Source organism: Sorex araneus, chromosome 5 (genome assembly GCF_027595985.1).
Source record: "Sorex araneus isolate mSorAra2 chromosome 5, mSorAra2.pri, whole genome shotgun sequence".
Taxonomy (NCBI): Eukaryota; Metazoa; Chordata; class Mammalia; order Eulipotyphla; family Soricidae; genus Sorex; species Sorex araneus.
This window is the reverse complement of record NC_073306.1, coordinates 21453050-21473606: the sequence shown is the minus strand read 5'-3', so window position 1 is coordinate 21473606 and position 20557 is coordinate 21453050. Positions and strand designations below refer to the sequence as shown.

Sequence of the window (20557 nt, the reverse complement as noted above, 5' to 3'; positions counted from 1 at the left end):
ACAGTGTTATGTTTTTTCCTGAATCATCTGAGCATAAATGGCCCAAAAATGCTCTCATAATGCTAGACTATTACTGTGTCTTTCTTTTGGGGCTGGGGGGCTAAACCAGGTGGTGCTTAGGAGTAACTTCTGGCTCTGCACCCAGGAATCATTCCTGGCAGGCTCGGGGACCATATGGGGTGCCAGGGATCAGTCCAGGTTGGCTGTGTGTAAAGCAAGCGCCCCTGCTCAGACACTAGCCGTCCAGTCCCTCTACTGTATATTTCTTACCAAGAAAGATGAAAGTAAACCATGACAATAAAGAAATTAGTGTTAACAATGATCGCTGCTACAATCTTATCCTCAGACCCCATTCAAATGTCACTAAGAAGCCCTATAATGTTATTTTTTTTTCCTTTTAAGTATTTTATTTTTTTGCCTTTTGGGTCACACCCGGCAATGCACAGGGGTTACTCCTGGCTTTGCACTCAGGAATTACTCCTGGCAGTGCTCAGGGGACCATATGGGATGCTGGGAATCGAACCCGGGTTGGCCGTGTGCAAGCCCTACCCGCCATACTATCGTTCCAGCCCAGTTCTTTAGAGGTTTTTAAAAAAAAAAGAAAGAAAGAAAAAAGAATCCAGCTTTGAATCACTTTACAGCGTGTGTCCTTGTCTCAGGGATTTTTTTCTCCCAGTCATTGGCCTTTCCTTGACTTTGGTTGTTATGTTTTGCTTTGGGGCCTGGTGGTGCTCTGGGCTTACGCCTGCCTCTGTGCCCAGTGATCCTGGGGGTGCTCAGGGGACCATATGTGGGCTGGCCTGGGCCTGCCGCGGGCAAGGCAGACCCCAACTCGCTGTACTGTTACCCAGCCCCACTCCTTGACTTTTGTGCTTACAGTATGTGCGGGCCGGTCCCTCTGCTGGGGTCCCTCTGCTGGGGTCCCTCTGCTGGGGTCCCTCTGCTGGGGTCCCTCTGCTGGGGTCCCTCTGCTGGGGTCCCTCTGCTGGGGTCCCTCTGCTAGGGTCCCTCTGCTGGGGTCCCTCTGCTAGGGTCCCTCTGCTGGGGTCCCTCTGCTGGGGTCCCTCTGCTGGGGTCCCTCTGCTAGCGTGCTGGAGTCCGGCCGTCACGCGTCTTTAGCTGCAGCGGCACGCGCAGTGCTGGGCTGCTTCATCACGTCCTTCTTGGTCGCACGGCCTTTTAATTTGTTTCTTCAAGATGACTTTGCGCACCGAGCAAGCAGGTTGTTGCTAAGCGTCTCCACGCCACAGCCACCCTTTATCCCTCCGTGATAAGACTGTCCTACGGGGAGGTGTCCTGAAATGCTGTGAGTGGCCGCTTCCTCATCAGGCTTCAGCGTGTCTGTTTATTTGAGGACGTTGTCAGGATGTTCTGGACCCTCCTCTGTCGCCACCACCACTCGCTGGGATTCAGATCTCAGCGGCTTTGACTCACATTCAGGGGAGCCTCCGCGCCGTCCCGTGTGACACACCTCAGCGCCCTTGAGCGTCCTTCCCTGCTCCTCCCTCCCTCCCCTCCTGTGGCGGCTGTTGTGCGCACACACTCCCGGCGGGCGGGCGCGGGGGCTGGCTGCCTTGCTTGCAGGCTCACACGCCGCAGTCTCAGGGGTCCCACACCGAGCGCCCGCAGTGTGCCGGAGGCTGCCCGCTCCATCTGCACTTGGCGTGTGGGGGTGCCGGGGGTCGCACTCGAGGCCTCCCGCCTGCCAGGCTCGGCTCGGTCACTCGGCTCTCCCGGGCCTCCTTTCCTGGCTTTCTGCTACCACAGAAAACCGACGTCTGCCAACGTCTTCCCCAGGGAGCCTGTTTCTCAGGGAAGAAGGGTCCGGAAGCCAGGACCTCGGTGCTGTGTGTGCACCCCGAGGGCCGTCCCTGCTTCTCCCTGAAGCCCCCTCCTCACGCAGGCTTTGGGGGACCCTGTGACATCAACTCCTGCTCCCCCCCCCCCGCCTCCCCCCGCCCCGCCCCCTCACCCCTTAGGTAAAGGGCCCAGGGCCCCGCTCTGCCAAGTGCCCTCGGTGGTGGGCAGTGGGGTGGCGGCATTCCCACAGGGGCCCACAGGGCGGCCGGCTCTTCACTGAGAAGGAGAAGGGGCCCAGAGCCCAGGCTGAGGTGGAGGTGCTGAGGTGGAGGAGAGAGGAGGGGCCCCTGTGCTCAGCCAGCGCTATGGGGAGGGGCAGGGAGCCCCTCAAGGAGAGAGACCCTTTCTGGGCAGAAGGGGGGCTGGGAGGTGTGTGTGGGAGCAGGTCCAGGCGGGGAAACCATCTGTGTAAGGCGTGTGGGGGAAACTTGCTGGGGCTCTGGGAGGGGAGACCGAGAGACCCCTAGGGGGAGGTGAGTGAGGGGAGGGGGGGCGGGGAGGGCAGAGGAGAGATGAGTGAGGGAAGGGGAGAGAGGGGAGGTGAGAGGAGGAGGTGAGACAGGGAAGATATGAGGGGAGGTGAGAGGAGAGATGAGTAAGGAGAGATGAGTGATGGGAGGTGAGAGGAGAGATGAGTGAGGGGAGGTGAGAGAAGGGAGGTGAGTGAGGAGAGATGAGACAGGGGAGATGTGAGGGGAGGTGAGAGGGGAGGTGAGAGGAGAGATGAGTGAGGGGAGGAGAGTGAGGGGAGGTGAGAGAAGGGAGGTGAGTGAGGGGAGGAGAGTGAGGGGAGGTGAGAGAAGGGAGGTGAGTGAGGGGAGATGAGACAGGGGAGATGTGAGGGGAGGTGAGAGGGGGAGGTGAGAGGAGGGACCAGCTGGACCCTGAGGGCACTGACCTCTTGCTTCCTGGGTGCCCCTGTCAGGGAGGGGAGGGGGGTGGGGAGGGACCAGCAGGTGGTAACTCATCTCCCCCCACGCCTTCCTCCCGGGAGCTGACCTGTAGGAGCCTTCGAGGGAGTGACCTCATGCGGGGTGACCACCGAGGACAGCAGCGAACAGCCTGGGGTAAGCTTCCCCCTGCCCCCCCCCCCCAGACTGGGCCTCTCTCTGGCTCTGCCTCTCCACATCTGCCCCACTCCGGCCACTCCTTCCCGTTTCTGGGCCACTTTTAGCCCCTGGAGCACTTGTCCGCGAGTTGGGGGCTTGTGTGTGGGCCTCACAGCCGTGCCCCCAGCACCGGAGCAGACGGGCACCACGGGTGCCAGGCTGGGCCGGGACAGCTGCTCCCCAGGGGGACTCCAGGGGGGCGGGCACGGGGCGCAGGCCTGCAGGACTTGGGGGTGCCTGGGGAGGGGCTGGCGAGCAGGCTGGGGACATGGGGTCACTGGGGTTTGCCGGGGTCGGACACCGTCCAGAGACAGGGCCCTGCCTGGGCCCGGGTGCAGGATGGGGGTCCCTGCCGTGTGGAGGCAGAGTGGCGCACTGGGGCATCACCTGCCCCGTCCCCGTGGCCTCCTCCCCGCTGAACTCTCCCGGAGACCGGCCTCTGCCTCTCCCACAGACCAACAGCCAGTGGCTTTACCCCAGGACCTTTGCGCTGGTTCTTTTTTCTTTTTTTTCTTTTTGGGTCACACCTGGTGATGCACAGCGTTACTCCTGGCTCTGCACTCAGGAATCACCCCTGTCGGTGCTCGAGGGACCATATGGGATGCCGGGGATTGAACCCGGGTCGGCCGTGTGCAAGGCAAATGCCCTCCCCGCTGTGCTATCGCTCCGGCCCCTTCTTGGGCATTCTCGACCACATGAAGCTCTTTTGATTTCCCCTCGTGCCTCGCGATGAGGATGCACAGAGGAGCTGCACTCGGCTGGGCGCGTCCCTTCCCTCAGGAGCAGACTGTCGGGGTCTGGCTAGCCGGCCTCCTCAGGAGGAGGAGGAACCAGGGGCCGAGCCATGGCACTGCGGGGAGGGCGCTTGCCTTGCTCCAGGCCCACCTGGGTTCAGCCCTGGCACCCCTGAGCCCTTCCAGGAGTGATGCCTGAGCACAGAGCCAGGAGCAAGCCCTGAGCACCACTGGGCAAGGCCCCAGACAAACAAGCAAAATAAAGGAGAGTAGATCCCAGAGGCGTTGCTAAGGGGGCGGCGTCCACTGGGCTGCCCGGCTCCTTCCTGCCCCATCCTCGGGAGGGCTGGCGTGGGCTGGGAGCGTTTCGCAGCCCCTGGTGTCCAGGCGCTCTCTCCAGTGCTGGCCTTGGACATAATCTGCACACACACACACGTACACACTCACACACTTACACAAACTCACACTCACTCACACTCTCACACACTTACACTCATCACACTCACACACTCATACCCCCACACTCACACACGCACTCACACACTTACACTTACTCACACTCACTCACACACTCATACCCCCACACTCACACACACTCACACACTTACACTCACTCACAAACTCACACACTCATACCCCCACACTCACACACTCAAAAATAATCACACACTTACACTCAAAAACTCACACTCACACACTCATACCCCCAACACTCACATTCACACACACTTACACTCACACACACTCATACCCCCCACTCACACACTCACACACTTACACTCACTCACACTCGCACACACTCATACCCCCCACACTCACACACTCACACACTCACACTCACTCACACTCATACCCCCCACATTCACTCACACACACTCACACACTTACACTCACTCACAAACTCACACTCATATCCCCACACTCACACACTCAAACATAATCACACAATTACACTCACAAACTCACACTCACACACTCATACCCCCACACTCACACTCACACACACTCACACACTTATACTCACTCACACTCACTCATACCCACATGCATACTCACCCCTGGGGCACAGACACCTGCTACCCCCACACATACCTCCATACACACTCATACCCATACCCCCACACTCAGACACACATCCCCACACATATGTACATACTCTCACACACACCCCACATACACTCATACCCACAGCCCTATACACATATTCATACCCTTCCCCACACACACTCACACTCACAGACACTCCCACCCACAAACCCCCCCTATACACTCACACACACTCATACCCCCCACAGACACACACACACACACACACACACACTCACCCTCACACGCGTCCCATCACTGACTGCCACCTTCCCAAATCTTCACTCACCCCGAGTTCCCCTGGAGCTTCTCATCCTAAAGCAGGTGCCAGAGTCAGCAGCCTCGGGGGGGGGGGTGGGTGGGGTGGGGATCCTCTCCCTGCTGTGAGCGGTGGGTAACGGTCTGCAGGGCACCGACCCAGGGGCCCCGGGGGTGCTGCTGCCCTCTGCTGCCCCCCTGAGGCCGCTGTTACCCTCCCGAAGAACCAGGACCTGGTGGACGCGGAAGGCAGCAAGAAGACCCTGAGGAAGATGATGATGGTGCGGGAACCGCGTGTGGGCCAGAGGCTCTGGGCCGGGGGCGCTGGGGGGGAGGGAAGGGGCAGGAAGAGAGGAGGGGCGCCTGCAGCTGAGTCTCCGGCCCCCTCCGCCACCCCCGAGCCCCTTCTCTGAGTCTCCCGCTTCTCACCCTGCCCCTGAAGGTGAGCACTGGGGCTGGGGGCCCCCCTCACGCTCAGTTCTCTGTGGCGCCTCCCGCTGGCAAGGCCCTCGGGAATCCTGGTAACTCCCCAGGGACTCCCCTGTGTCTGCTGAAGGCAGTCCCCTCCCGGGACCCCCAGACGCACGGGGCTCTCCCTGCACCAGGTCCAACCTTAGGTTTAGTTTGGGGTCCCCTTACCTCGAGACCCATGGCACCGGGGACTAGACCCAATCAAGGGGCAACCGGGGCGTTGCCCAGGGGTCCGAGGGGGACTAGCGCAGAGGACACTGCCTGCTCGCCGGGCCAGGCCCCGCTGTCCCTGTGCCGGGGGTGGGGGCACAGCGGGCAAGCACCTGCGTGTTGCTGGGTGTCTAGAGTTGAGAACGGAGGCCGGGCTTGAGCTGTGAGTTAGTGGGGGTGGCGGGGGCTACGGCCAGGCGGAGGCCGGGGCCACCGGCTGCCCGAGAGCAGGGCGGAGGGGCCCGGGCAGGGGGCAGTGACCTCTGCGGCCACCCTTTCAGAAGCAGATCCAGGAGGAGCCTCTGGACTCCCTCTCGAGCTCCGTCCGCTCCCAGGCCATGGAGACCCTGAGCAGGCTGAGGTGCCTCAGCCCCGCCCCCCCCCAGCCCCTTCCCCTGTGCCCACCGCGCCCCTCCCCTGCATCTGCCTCTCACCACCGCCACGCCTGGGGCTCCCCGCCTGGGCTCCGGGGCCCCCCAACCCTCACGCCTTTGTTCCCCCCACTCCCTCAGTCACACCCAGCCCGCGCTGGGCGCCCACGAACGGTCGGAGATGGTGAGCACGTGTGTGAAGAGCGTGTTTTCCCTGCCCCCGGTGAGGGCCATGCAGGAGAAGGACGAGGCCAAGGCCAACGACGTGCAGGTGAGCCGGCCTGTGCGGGGAGCTCCGAGCAAGGCGCATCTTGGGGTGGCTAGTGGGGAGCGGGGAAGGGGTCCCGGGGGCGGTCACGCAGCTGGGCAGGGCCTCGCTGCTCTGGGCTGGAGCAGGGGAACTTTGGGCCCAGCGAGAGAGGCCAGCAGGCAGGGCGCTCCTCTCGCACGTGGCTGACCCGGGTTCGATCCCCAGCACCCCAGAGGGGCTCCTAAGTCCATGAGGCGTGATCCCTGAGCGCGAGCCAGGAGTCCTAGGCACCTCTGGTGTGGACTCCCCCCCACCGGGGGAAAAACAAACTCAGAAAACGTTGAATAGGTAAACTCATCCAAAGCAGTGAACAGGGGCTGGAGCGATAGCACAGCGGGGAGGGCATTTACCTTGCATGCGGCCAACCCCGGGTTTGATCCCCAGCATCCCATATGATCCCCTGAGCACCGCCAGGAGTAATTCCTGAGTGCAGAGCCAGGAGGAACCCCTGTCCTCTGTGCATCGCCAGGTGTGACCCAAAAAGCAAAAAAAAAAAAAAAGCAGTGAACAAAAGTGGCTTTGACATAAGAGCTGGGCCTCGGGGCCACCCTGCCCACTCTGGGCCTGCACCGGGAGAGGGTGTGGCCTGTGGTGGCACGGCCAGAGGCAGCGGCCAGAGTGCATGCAGGAGCTGAGGAGCACTGGGCCAGGAGGAACACAGCAGAGACTGTGCCTTTCGGGGGCTGAGGTGTCCTGCGTGCCCCTGCCGTGTCCCAGCAGGAGCGGGCTGGGGAGGTGGGGTGGGGCCCTGCAGGGGGGGTCCAGCTATGGGGGGGCTGGTCATTCCCCCCCTCGCGGGGCGCCTGCCACAGAGAACACTAAGGTCCAGGACTGAGGGAGGAACTTTGCCAGAGCACCGCGCGGATGACGGGCGAGCCACACAGCGGCCGCGTGATGAGGAGCCGGAGCAGGGTCCCGGCCTGGTGCTGGGGGCCAGGGGCCAAGAGGACGGATGAGGATGGCGGGAGGAAGGGGAGCCCCAGGCGGAGGGAAGGACCAGCCACAGGGCTGTAGACAGACCCGGAGAGAGAGCTGGGGTGGCCGAAAGGCGGGGGCCCAGGCGGGCAGAGTCTCCTCTGGGGAGGAGGGCTGGAGGCCACACCGGCAGCTTTCGGGCTCTGGAGATCTGGAAGTGGAGCTCAGTGGTGAGCGCCCCAAGGGAAGGCCCGGACTCTGAAGGGGACCGATGGCAGTGGGCAGCCCTCATGCAGTACCAGACCCGGCCAGCAGAGGTCAGCACCACACAGGGATGGGCGGCGGAGGAGGCGGTAGGGGTGAGGTTGGCTAGTGGGCTGGGGTGTAGCTGTGTCCTGCACAGACTCAGGAAGTCTGGGCAAGGACGACCTGGGAGGCTGAAGAGTGGGTTGGGAAGAGGGAATGAGGGAGGGGGAGAGGCCCCGATGCCCTGCTGAGCCTTGTGTGCGTGCGTGTCATGCCTGGAACTCTGTCACATGAAACCTGGTGGGGGGGCGCGGGGGCTCCGGTGAGGCACCTGCAGAGTCCCCGTGGGAGTAGAGGGCATCCCTTGAGAGGAGACTCAGAGCGGCTGGAGGACAGGACAGCGGCAGGGCCCTGGCCCTGCATGTGGCTGACCCAGGTTCCGTCCCTGTCATCCCACATGGTTCCCTCACACCCCCAGGAGTGACTCCTGAGCATCTCTGGGTGTGGTCCAAACCACCCCATCCCCTCCCCCGTGCAAAAAGATAAGGCATTTTAAAAGGGGGGGGGGATGAAAGAGAATCAGAGCATCAGAGCATGTCTCCAGAAACGATAATAAATGTTTATCTCAGGGGGTGGAGCGACAGCACAGCGGGTAGGGCGTTTGCCTTGCACGTGGCTGACCCGGGTTCGATTCCCAGCATCCCATATGGTCCCCCGAGCACCGCCAGGAGTGATTCCTGAGTGCAGAGCCAGGAGTAACCCCTGTGCATCGCCAGGTGTGACCCAAAAAGAAAAAAGAAATTGTTTATCCCAGGGCCAGAGAGAGCAACAGGACCTCCGGGAGGGCGTGTGCTTGCATGCTCCTGACCTGGGTTCGATCCCTGGCATTCCATATGGTTCCTGAGAGCCTTCCAGGGGTGGTCCCTGAGCACAGAGCCAAGAGTAACCCCTGAGTACCACCAGGCCTGGAGCATACTGGAGGTGCAGGGCGGGGAGGCAGGGAGAGGGGGGGCGCAGGGTTCAGGAGGGGGGTCCCATCCTGCCTCCCTCGCCCTCCACAAACAAAACGAAAACATCCTTCTGACTGGTTGGTCCTCGAGCCTTCTCCACCCGCCCTCACTGCTCCCCCCTCCCTGGGCTCCCTCCCTCCCGGGTCTCAATAGGAAAGCCAGGAAGAGGCCCTGGACGGGGCAGCGGGGCCCTGCAGGGTCCCTGGGGGCTCTGCCCTCTAGGAAGCCCCGCAAACCCGTGGGGGTGAGTCATTCTCCCGGTGTCACACATCAGGGCCGTCTTGGTCTCGGGCAGCTCCCCTGAGAACACCCCCACCCCCCACCCCCGGGGGCTGCTCCAGAGGACCCCAGTGACTCGGGCTCCGTCCGTCCGTCCGCAGACCCTGTACAGTCAGACCCTGGGCGCCCTGCAGGCCCTGCTCCGTGCCCTCTTCATGGAGGACCCCACGCCCAAGGGGCTGAAGAGCATACTGGAGGTGCAGGGCGGGGAGGTGGGGAGGGGGGGGCGCGGGGTTCAGGAGGGGGGTCCCGTCCTGCCTCCCTCACCCTCCGAGGCCTCTGACCATCCCCCACTGCTGGTGTCCTCCAGTGTCTCTGCTCTCCTCTGCCCCCTGCTGCTCCGTCCTGCATCTTGGCTCTCCCCTCCCCCTCCTGCCCGCCTCTCTGTCCTGCACCTTGGCCTCCTGCCCCCCCCGTCCTCCCCCCTCCGCCCTTCCCCCTCCACCCTCCCCCCTCCGTCCTCCCTCCTCTGCCCTTGGGCCGTTCGCTCCTATTCCCAGCGCTGTGAGAATACGAGAGAACTGTGGGTCTTCTCTGCTTTTAGAAGGCGGGTGGGACCCTCCTTCAAAGTCCCCCCCTCCACCCTGAGGCCACACCCGGCAATGTGCAGGGTTGACTCCTGGCTTTGTGCTCAGGGATCACTCCTGCTGGGCGTGGGGGACACGGTGGGATGCCGGGGATGGAGCCCGGGTTGGCCGGGTGCCAGGCAAGCTTTCTGCCGACCGGCGAGCACGGGGGGCCGGAGTCCTGAGTCTCGCCTCCGCCCACAGCCCCTGGCGCCCTGGATGAGCTCGGGGAAAGCCCACGAGCGCAGACGTGCCGTGCACAGCGTGGTCTCCATGCTGAACCACACGCTCCTCGCCCTGCCTGCCTTCGTGAGTGGCCCCTGGGCGGGGGGACCCTCCCCGGGAGACCCTCCCCGCGGAGAGGGGGCCGGGCGGCCACGCCCGAGGGGGTAGAGCATCTCGGCCTCTCGGGCCAGCCCTGAGCTCACCGCACCGGCAGGCCTCCCCGGGGCTCCCGTCCCTTGGGCTGCTGCTGGGGAGACTCACCCTGCGCATCGGGGACCCCGACAAAGAGGTCGGCCAGGAGGCCCTGGACGGCGTCGCCACCCTCTACACCATCCTGGAGCTCCAGAAGCGTAAGGTTCCGGGGGCGCCGCCCGGCAAGGCCTCTCTGGGGGTCGGGGGCATGAGGGGCCCGGCACCAGGGTGGGAAGGGCGTGGAACCTCGGTCCCGCAGAACAGCGGACAGCGTCTGGGGCCCCACTCCAGCTCCTGGCAGGGCCCGGGGGACGATCGGGGTACCCGGGAGAGAGCCTGGGCCAGCTGCATTCGAGGCCAGTGCCTCCCTCTGGGAAGGACTCTCGGGCCCCCAAAACTCCACTGGGATGGAAGCGTTCCCACGAAGGCCTTCCCCATCCTTCCAGGTCACCTTGGCAATGGGTGTTTTTCCTCTCTTGGGTCCCACCCGGCGATGCTCAGGGGTGACTCCTGGCTCTGCACTCAGGAATTACTCCTGGTGGTGCTTGGGGGACACTATGGGATGCTGGGAATCGAACCCGGGTCGGCCACATGCAAGGCAAACGCCTTCCCCGCCATGCTATCGCTCCAGCCCCCAGTGGGCGTTTTCCCAGCTGCCGGCACTTGCTGCTTTGTGTCTGTGCCCCCCGTCTACCCTAGGGCCCCGTTGGAGGGCCGAGCAGCGTCTCCCGCTGCTGTCTCCCCACGGCCTGGGACCTGGTGGGAGTTCTGGGGACATTGACTAAACAAGTGGCTGAAGAATGGTGGAGTCTGGAGCGGTTTGCTCCTGTGGGTGGGAGAACAGCCCGGATTCACCCTCAGCAGCTCGTGGGCCAAAGGGGGCCCGGAGTCGGGGCTGGCCTCCCTCCATCCTGTCCCTCCAGTCCCAAACCCAGGGCCCCGCGGGTCATCCCGGCGCCCCCCGCTACTGAGTGACCTGGGGCAGGCATTCGTCCTGTCCAGCCCAGATTCCTTAGCTGCAAGAGAGACTAGATGGAAACTTGGGACCGAGGGACCGAGACCTCCCATCATGCACAGTCACGTCCCACCTAGCGGCCACACCTTGAACCAGAGGTGGTTTTGCTTCTATTTTTGGCCACACCTGCTGGTGCTCAGGGCTTACTCCTGACTCTGCACTCGGAGGAGCACTCCTGGCAGGGCTCAGGGGACCCCACAGGATGCTCAGGATTGAACCAGAGTTGGCTGTATGCAAGGCAGGTGCCCTCCTTGCTGTGCTGTCGCTCCAGCCCCAAATGCAATGTTGTTCCTTCTGCCTCCCTAGAGATCTCTCTGGTTTCAGTCTTTGGGGTATTTCTGAAGCCCTAGGGGGGAGCAAAGGCAGACTCAGTCTTTTCTTTTCTTTTATGATTAGTGAATCACCGTGAGGTAGTTACAGACTTACAAACTTTCGTGCTTGCGTTTCAGTCATACAATAGTCGAGTACCCATCCCTCCACCAGTGCCCATTTTCCACCACCAATGGTCCCAGCATCCCTCCCACCACCCCCACCCCACTCCCCCTTCCCCACCCTGCCTCTGTGGCAGGGCATTCCCTTTTGCTCTCTCTCTCCTTTTGGGTGTTGTACTTTGCATTAGATGCATTGAGTGGCCATTGTGTTTGATCTATAGTCTACATTCAGCCCGCATCTCCCATCCCGAGCAGGCCCTCCAAGCACGCTTTACTTGGCGGTCCCTTCTCTATCTGAGCTGCCTTTCCCCCCAGCATGTGAGGCCGGCTTCCAAGCCATGGAGCCAACCTCCTGGTCCTTATCTCCACTACTCTTGGGTGTTAGTCTCCCATTTTGATACTTTATATTCCACAGATGAGTGCCATCTTTCTCTGTCTGAGACAGACTTAGTCTTTACTCTCAGAGAACTCTCACCTTGAAGGGGCAAGTGATGAATGTTCAGGCAGAGAGGGGTCTAGGCCAAATTCATATCCTCAGATTCCAGATTCCTTTTTCTTTCTCTTCCTGGATTTATATTCCTGGATCTGTCTAATGAAAATACACATCCCATAGCTAAATTAAAATTTCAGATAAAGGGGCTGGAGCGATAGCACAGCGGGTAGGGCGTTTGCCTTGCGCGCGGCTGAACTGAGTTAGATTCCCAGCATCCCATATGGTCCCCTGGGCACTGCCAGGGGTGATTCCTGAGTGCAGAGCCAGGAGTAACCCTTGTGCATTGCCAGGTGTGACCCAAAAAGAAAAAAAAATTCAGATAAATAGTGACTAATGGGGGACGCTGTTGGAGAGACCACTTTTTCCTACAAATTATCTAAAATCCTGATTTACCTGGCCACCCCGGGCCCCACCCACCGCCGGTTGACTCGGGGGTGAAGCAGTTTGTCCGGGTGTCCTGATTCGAAGAAACAACGCGGCTGGGACTCAAGCCCGGCCCAGTCCTGGCCCAGTCCCTTCTCTTTTCGACAATTCATGACCATGGTCCTGTGGTCGATGCTGGGCTGCAGGCAGGGCTCCTGGCAGACCACGTGCTGGCTCGGGAAACACTGTTCCCTTAGCAGACACGGGTGTTGGTCTGGGCCCTGGGCACCCACCCTCGGAGGTTGACAGCTTCCTTGTTCCTCATTATCAGGAGGTGACAAGGAGCAAGATAAGCACGTCCTGCCTAGGGCGGGTCCCTGAGGGTCAGCACTAAGGAAGCAAGATTAGGCCCGGGAGATAGAGCAGGGAGAAGCACCTTGCCTGGCACGTGGCCGACTTCGGGCCCAGCCCAGCACCCAGAAACAGCACTGGACACTGCCCGGGGAGCCCTAGGGGCCTTGGCACCACCACACCCTGTGCCCTCGCTGGGCCTGGAGAGAGTCCAGTGGGCTGGGCCCATGCCTCGCACGCCGCTGACTTGGGTGTGATCTCCGGCACCGCGTACACTTCCCCGAGTCCTCCCATGAGTGAGGCCTGAGCACAGCGCCAGGAGCAAGCCCTGAGCACTGCTGGGTGTGCCCCACACACAAATAAAACCCACATCAGACCACCGGCCTGGTTAGGAGAGAATCTCTAGGAGGGGCCCAGGGGCTTCCTGAGCACCATTAGGGAGGACTCCCTCCCCCAGAGAAACGCCACAGAGAGGAGGCTGGCAGGGGCCTGGGCCAGGGCAGTGCTGTTTGGAAGAGGGGCAGCCCACCTCGCCCCAGAACAGCAGGGGTGACACCACCCATGACCCCGAGGCCCAGCCCAGACTGCCCCCAGGTGGCAGGAAGTCCCCCCCGGAGGTATGAACCCGCCAAGGGGACCAGGTAATCCGGGAGCGCGTCCCAGACACAGATGCCAGGGTGCAGGAGACCATGAATCAACAGGGTCCCGCCCACAGCCTGTTTGACACGCACACCCCCACCTCGGGAGAGCTGGAGCGGAAGGACAGAGGGGGTGCGTCTGCCTTGCAGGTGGCCAGCCCGGGTCCATCCCGGCTGCCCAGGTGGTCCCTCGAGCCCGCCAGGAGCGAGAGTAGCGAGAAGGGGGGCTCCCTGGGCGGAGAGAGGGGGCGCGTGGGCTGCTGGGGCTCACTCAGGCCTTCCGGGGGCTGGTCGTGGGTGTTGCCCGTGGCCCCTGGCCACACCGAGGACCAGAGAGGCCCGCGGGCAGGGCGCTCAGGGACGCCCTCTGGCCCTCGCGCAGGAAACAGAGACCCGGAGGAAGCCGACAAGAAGGAGCTGTGCGAGAGCAACAAGCACTTCCTGGGGCCCTACAACCCCGTCAGCCCCTGCCAGAACATCCTCCGTGTGATCGCGGTGACGTCCGCCGCCCCTCCCACAGCGCTGTCCCTCCCCACCCCCCAGGCTGGCCCGCGGCCCCTCATACACCCGTGCTTGGTGTTGCACCGGCCAGGGAGAGAAGCGGGGCCCCGGGTTAGCAGGGCGGGCACAGCCTGGCGGCCCCCTCCCGGCCCCCGGGCCCCTCCAAGCACCCACTTTGTCTGTGTGTCCACCTGGGCCTTGATGTCCTCCTCCTGGCCGCTGGCCCAGCCCTGGGCGGGCTATCCCCCGCCCCTGCAGGCCTCGGCCCACCTCCCCCAGCCTCAGGGCAGGTGCAGCCATCACCCGAGTGTCAGGATCTCTGTGTCCTTTTTTTTTTTTTTTTTGCAGGAATTCGGAGACTTTCTGGGTCCCCAGCAAGTGAAGGACCTGCTACTGGCCATCCTGGAGGGGCTGAAAGGGGGCACAGAGGCCCGGGGGAAGGACTCGGGTGAGATGGTACAGCTGGCCTCCGAGGTGATGCTCAGCTCCGTGCTCGAGTGGTACCGCCACCGGGCGCTGGAGGTGGTAAGGCCCTGGGGTAGGCCCGGCGGTGGCTGGGTGCTAGGTCCCTCCCACGGGGTCAGAGAGAACTGAACTCTTAGGTGGGGGGCGTGGAGCTGGGCAGGTCAGGGAGAAGCGGGGGCTTTGCTGGTCTCCCACCCCTCAGCCCCACTCTCCTCTGCCCACTTCCCATCCTCTCCTCTGCCCTGCCCGCTCTCCTGACTCCATCTCCCTTCCTCTCCCTCCCCCCCACCCGGGCCCCTGCCCCTTGCTCCCCGGCTTCTCTCCTGGCTGCCCCCCAGATCCCCGAGATCACGCAGGGCATCTACACACAGCTGAGCCACATCCGGGACCCCCGGGCCCGCAGCGTGGCCCTGCTGCCCGTGTCCCTCCTGGCCAGCTCCTTCATGACCGAGGTCGTCGTGGCCCTGCTCATGTGTCCCCTCCCCCTGGACAGGTACGCAGTGGTTGGGGGCGGGGGGCTCAGCCCTGTGTGACTGGTGGGGGGGTCCAAGCTGGTTGGCCCCGTGAGGGGGGTCCCTCCTCCTCCTCCCCAGAGAAGCTCAGAGCCAGCCCCAGGCACCTCTGGCCCTCAGCCTCACTGCCGGGCACAAGCCCAGCTTCCCGTGGCACACCCTGCCCAACCCATAGATGGGGAGACTGAGGCACTGGGCAGTTTTCAACCCAAGCTACCCAGGGACCCAGCAGCAGAACAGGGTCTAAACTCAGAGCTCGTCCCCCGCCAGCCCGGCACGCGCTTCTCTTTTTAGTGAAGAAAAATCATTTCCTGTAGGAAACAGGAGAGAGGAAGTGGGAATCCCGCGGAGTCAGGGAAAGGCTTCCACACCCAGGCCGAGACATGGCAGTTCCACACGGGACTCGTGCCGCGCCTGCCGCTCTGGTTGATTTAGCACCGCCACATCCGGGGGTCCCCGGGGCACCCCCGGGTCTGTGCTGGGCGGAGCCCCTCCGGCGGCTCCCTGGGCCTGTGGAGCTGCGTCTCCGGCCCCACGCCTGGCTGAGGCCCTAGGAAGGCGCGTCCCTCCAGCTGCCGTTTGGCCCACTTGCCCTCCTGGGCCGCCCTTTCCCCCCAACGCCAAAGGGAAGAACATGAGCCCCGCACGCGCACCCCAGAGGGGGCAGACCAGCTGCCGGGTGTCCCGGGGGCGGCCCCACATGTTCCTCTTGCAGGGAGCTCGCGGGCAGATGGCAGGAGGGCACTGAGGCAGGATGCCGCACCTTGGGGCTGAGTCGACGTCCCACGATGCCAGCCGCCCTGCGGGGAAGTGTCGCTCCCGCACGGCAGGGAGTAAACCCGGCGAGGGGCCCGCGGGGTCAGATGGTGGTGGTGGGGGGCTGCTGATGTCCAGGAACGGGGCGGGGCTGGGCCAGGCCGGGTGTGGGGAGACTCAGCAGGGAGATGCCCCTTCACTCCCGCGCCCTCCCCTCACCGCCCTGCCCGCAGTCCCAGGTGGGGGGCCCCCCAATAGAAAGACACAGGCACGCCCCGGGCTCAGGGGGGCGCGGGATGCCTGAGCGGAGTCTCTCCAGCACGGTCGCCCTTCCTCCCCGTCCCACGGTTACCGTGGCAGCGCGGCTCTGCACCGGAGCTGACAGAAGCTTGACCGGCGTCCGGGGCCGAGCTGGAAAGTGAACAGAAGGGTGTGGGGAACGGGCACGCACGTGTGCCGGCGCGGCCCCTTCTGAGTGGCAGCAGGGGGTGTTTGTGACGGGGCAGGTGCGCTCACCAGGCCACGGGCCCCTCGGCGGCCTGGAGCAGGGGGCCCGGCTCCCGCAGCCTGCAGGCAGTTCCTCAGCTGCGTAACCTTGGGCCATTTTATTTATTTGTTCATTTTAATTTTTTTATTTTCTGGGTTTTGGGCACAGCTGGCAATGCTCAGGGGGCACTCCTGGCTGTGCTTAGGGGACCCTATGGGATGCTGGGGGTCGAACCCGGGTCAGCGCATGCAAGGCAAACCACACCCTACGTGCTGGACCATTTCTTGGGTCTCGTGATTTTAAGCCTCTCTGCCCCTGCTCTGCATCCATAAAATGGGACAATTTGAGAAGTCGGGGACCCACGATAAGAGGTCACTGTCACTGTCACTGTCATCCCGTTGCTCATCAATTTGTTTGAGCAGGCACCAGTAACGTCTCTCATTGAGAGGCTTATTGTTACTGTTTTTGGCATATCCAATACGCACGGGTAGCTTGCCAGGCTCTGTTGTGCGGGCTCCATACTCTTGGTAGTTTGCCAGGCTCTGCTCTCGGTAGCTTGCCGGGCTCTCGGAGAGGGGCAGAGGAATCGAACTCAGGTCGGCTGCATGAAAGGTGAACGCCCAACTGCTGTGCTATCGCTCCAGCCCATTAATAAGAGGTCTAGAACCTTTTTTTTTTTCTTTTTGGGTCACACCCGGCGATGCACAGGGGTTACTCCTGGCTCTGCACTCAGGGATCACTCCGGGTGGTGATCGGGGGATCATATGGGATGCTGGGAATCGAACCTGGGTCAGCCGCGTGCGAGGCAAATGCCCTACTCGCTGTGCTACCGCTCCAGCCCCGAGGTCTAGAATCTTGTTCCCGTCTGTCGCTCCAGAAACGTGCCCCAGGTCTGGCCCACACAGGGGCTCGGCCTCTGCTGAGGCAGCTGTGGGGGTGTCCGGCGCCCGGCCCGGGCCCTGGGAGGCTCAGCCCTTGTCACCTTCCACTCCCGGCCCCCCTGCCCGGGGCCCTGCTCACCGTCCCGCCCTCCCAGCAACGGAGCCGAGATGTGGCGGCAGCTGCTCCTGCGCAAGCCCAGCTGTGACGCCCGGGACCTCCTGGACCTGCTCCTGAGCAGCCTGAAGGAGAAGCCTGTCACCAAGAAGGGCCGCGCCTCCATTGTGCCCCTGGCGGTGAGCACCCCACACCTGGCCCTGCGCCCGCAGAGCACACACGTCGGGGGGGCAGCCGCGACCCTCGCAGACCGCAGCCCAAGGAAAGGCCTTTGCTGTGACCCGGGCGTCACAGCCCCTCCCTGAGGCTCAGTCTCGGCATCCGAGGGGGGGGGGGCGTCCTGTCCGCCGCACTAGCGAAGGGGACCTGAGTCCTCCCCTCTGTCCTGGGGAGGTGCTGCTGGCTGGGGCAAGGGGACAGGCGTGGTTCTGACTGCAGACATTTCTCCAGGGCCCTTCCTTCCTTCCTTCCTTCCTTCCTTCCTTCCTTCCTTCTTTCCTTCCTTCCTTCCTTCCTTCCTTCCTTCCTTCCTTCCTTCCTTCCTTCCTTCTTCTTTCTTTCTTTCTTTCTTTCTTTCTTTCTTTCTTTCTTTCTTTCTTTCTTTCTTTCTTTCTTTCTTTCTTTCTTTCTTTCTTTCTTTCTTTCTTTCTTTCTTTCTTTCTTCGTCACACCTGGCAATGCACAGGGGTTACTCCCGGCTCTGCCCTTAGGAATTACTCCTGGCGGTGCTCAAGGGACCATATGGGATGCTGGGAATCGAACCCAGGTTGGCTGAGTGTAAGGCAAACACCCCACCCGCTGGACCAGTCAGCATTCCTACCAACAGTCACCACAGGGTCTTGAAGACCCACATCTCAGTGGTTCCTTTTCAACATCTTGTGCCGGCTATGCTGGTGGTGTTGGGAGGTCAGGGTTTTAAGCATGTGAGGCCTGTGCTCCAGCCCCCCAATATTGCTCTGTAAAGTGCTCCCATCCCAGCCCTCCACCTCTGTCCCACTCATATAGCTGGCTGGCTGTGAGGCTCAGTGACCCACATGTGACAGAGCCCCCAGAAAGACTGGGCCCTAAAGAGACGCCAAGGGGGTGAAGGAGCCAGCAAGAAACTTCAGATCAGGTGACCCCAGTCCCTCCCACGCATGCATAAACATGCATGTGCACACATGGACACGTGTGCATGAACATGCGTACACAGACATGCATGCGCACGGATAGATGGACATGTGCACATGGACATGTATACACAGACACATGTGTGCACAGACAGGTGGACATGTGTGTACACAGACACATGCACATGGACACATGCACATGGCATGTGTACACAGACACGTGTGTGCAAGGATAGACGGTCATGTGTACATGGACATGTGAACATACAGACATGTGCTCATACGAACAAGAATTCATGCATGCACGAGCATATGGACACATATGGTCACACACGCTCCGTGCTTGTCTCCTCCCCTGCCCCATGGCATCGGGCCCTTGACCCCACAACGGCGGGAAGGGCTTCTCCGGCATGATCCTTCCGAGGGACACAGCTGTCATCATAGACCCTCACCCCGAGAGGCGGGAGTCAGGCTGATGGCCGTGGGGAGAAATCCAGACTGAACTGGAGCAGAGCAGAGATGGGGCCCTGTAAGCGCCCGGCGCCCCACCCAGGCCCCTGCCGGGACACCCACCCACCTCCCCTCCGCCCGCAGGCAGCCAGCGGCCTGTGCGAGCTCCTGTCGGTCAACAGCTGCATGGGCCGCGTGCGGCGCATCTACCCGCAGCTGCTGCTGGCCCTGCTCATTCAAGTCCACTACCACATCGGCCTCAGCCTGCCCGGCCACCTGGCCGCCCACAAGGACTCCAGGCAGGACAAGGACCCGCAGGCCCCGGCCTTCGTGCCCGTCCAGTGAGTGCCTGCTGTCCGGTGGGGGCCGTGGGGACGCTGCCCAGTCGAGCCCCAAAGCCATGGAAATGAGCTTTGGGTCGAGCGGGAACAGAAGCACGCTGTTGTTGTTGTTGTTGTGTGGCTGCACGGGGCTATGCTCAGGGCTGGCTCCGGGCTCCGCACTCAGGGATCACTCCTGGTGTTCTGGGGAGACCATAAGGAGTGCTGGGGATTGAACCTGGTCTACCACATGCGAGGCAAATGCCCTAATCTCTGCGCCTTTTCTCCTGCCTCCATTTTAAACAACCTTTTACTATGCTGTGACTAGTGTTGGGCGGTGCAGTGGTTTGCTTCACCAGGGTCCCACTGGACTGGGCGCAAAAGGAATGGATGATAACGTATAATTAAGCATGACTGGTCTCCGTGCAGTCAGCAGTATGGGAAGAGTTCAGTAAAGAGTGAAAACGAATAAAAATTAGGGGCCAGCTAGGAAGCTTGGTTAGGTCCTACAGATCCTTCTACCCCTCTTTTCTCTACACTCAGAGCATGGACAGCTGCACCCTTGGATCATTGCTTTGAATCATGATTGGCCAAGGGGACGCCCTCATGGCAGATTGGAAGGAAAGAGCTTCTTATTACACGCAGCTAACCCGGGTTCGATTCCTCCGCCCCTCTCGGGGAGCCCGGCAAGCTACTGAGAGTATCCCGCCCGCACAGCAGAGCCTGGCAAGCTACCCATGGCATATTCGATATGCCCAAAACCAGTAACAACAAGTCTCACCATGGAGACGTTATTGGTGCCCGCTCGAGCAAATTGATGAACAACGGGACAACAGCGTGACAGTGCTACAGGGTCCTCTTGGTTTAGGGAGCCCCAGTTCCTTTGCAGTGCTAAGCAATGCAGCAGTGATTGGCTGTTGGTATGCGTGTATGCTCCCCTGCGGTTGTGGACGTCCGGTGGATGCTGGGAGTGGAATGGGAGCATTCGGAGATACTCAGGGGCCCTTCCTGACTCTCTGCTCAGGAATGACCCCGGGAGTGCTCAGGGGACCGTTTGTGGGCCAGGAATCAAACCGGGTCGGCTGCACCCAAGAGCTTTGCCCTCTGTACTGTTTCTGGCCTGCATTTAAGGATCTGGGAGGAATGCAGAGTTTTCGACCTTTTGGTGAAAGTGAGGGGCAAAAGGAAAAGCAGTCGCCACACCCTGCCACAGAGGGCACCGCGCCTGCTCGAACGCGAAGTGTCACCACGCCCTGCCACCCCCAAGTAGTCAGAGCAATGACTTTCTCTGCAAACCCACAAGGCTTTTGTTGTGGTGGTTGTTTTGTTTGTTGTTACTGTTTTGTTGTTCGGTATTAAAAATTATTTTAATTTTTTTGTTTGGGGGCCATACCTGGTGATGCTCAGGGCTTGCTCCTGGCTCTGCAATCAGAAATCACTTCCGGCAGGCTCAGGGGACCATATGGGCTGCCGGGGATTAAATCTGGCTGGCCGTGTGCAAGGCAAATGCCCGACTGGCTGTACTATCGCTTTAGGCTTCGTTGAATGTTTTTTTTTTCTTTCATTTTAGTTTGTATTTCTCTCTATAAATGCGATTAAGATTTACTTATTGGTTGATAGATTTTGGTTTTGGGGGCCACCCCTGGGAGTGCTCAGGGCTTATTCCAGGCTCTGTGCTCAGGGATCACTCCTGGTGGGCTCTGGCACCTGTATGGTGTGCCTGGATCCGCTGCATACAAGGCAGGTGCCCGACATACTATCATCTCTTTCCTTTAAATGTTTGTGGCTCCTTTCCTGTGAAAGAGCAGCATGTTATTTCACTAATTTT

At 61.5% G+C, this 20557-nt stretch overlaps 1 protein-coding gene across 1 annotated transcript in view; it reads left to right on the top strand.

The window, feature by feature from the left end:
- The first annotated feature begins 6051 nt into the window (after nt 1-6051).
- The window catches only part of MROH7 (maestro heat like repeat family member 7), a 31160-nt gene continuing 16654 nt past the window's right edge, over nt 6052-20557 (top strand). Inside the window, exons 1-10 of the mRNA XM_055140241.1 lie at nt 6052-6089; nt 6241-6370; nt 8961-9056; nt 9630-9734; nt 9865-10000; nt 13516-13628; nt 13983-14159; nt 14438-14592; nt 16891-17029; nt 18554-18750. Of these exons, the coding sequence (XP_054996216.1) occupies nt 6067-6089; nt 6241-6370; nt 8961-9056; nt 9630-9734; nt 9865-10000; nt 13516-13628; nt 13983-14159; nt 14438-14592; nt 16891-17029; nt 18554-18750 (1271 nt within the window). The 5' untranslated portion in view covers nt 6052-6066. The remainder of the gene's footprint in view (nt 6090-6240; nt 6371-8960; nt 9057-9629; nt 9735-9864; nt 10001-13515; nt 13629-13982; nt 14160-14437; nt 14593-16890; nt 17030-18553; nt 18751-20557) is intronic.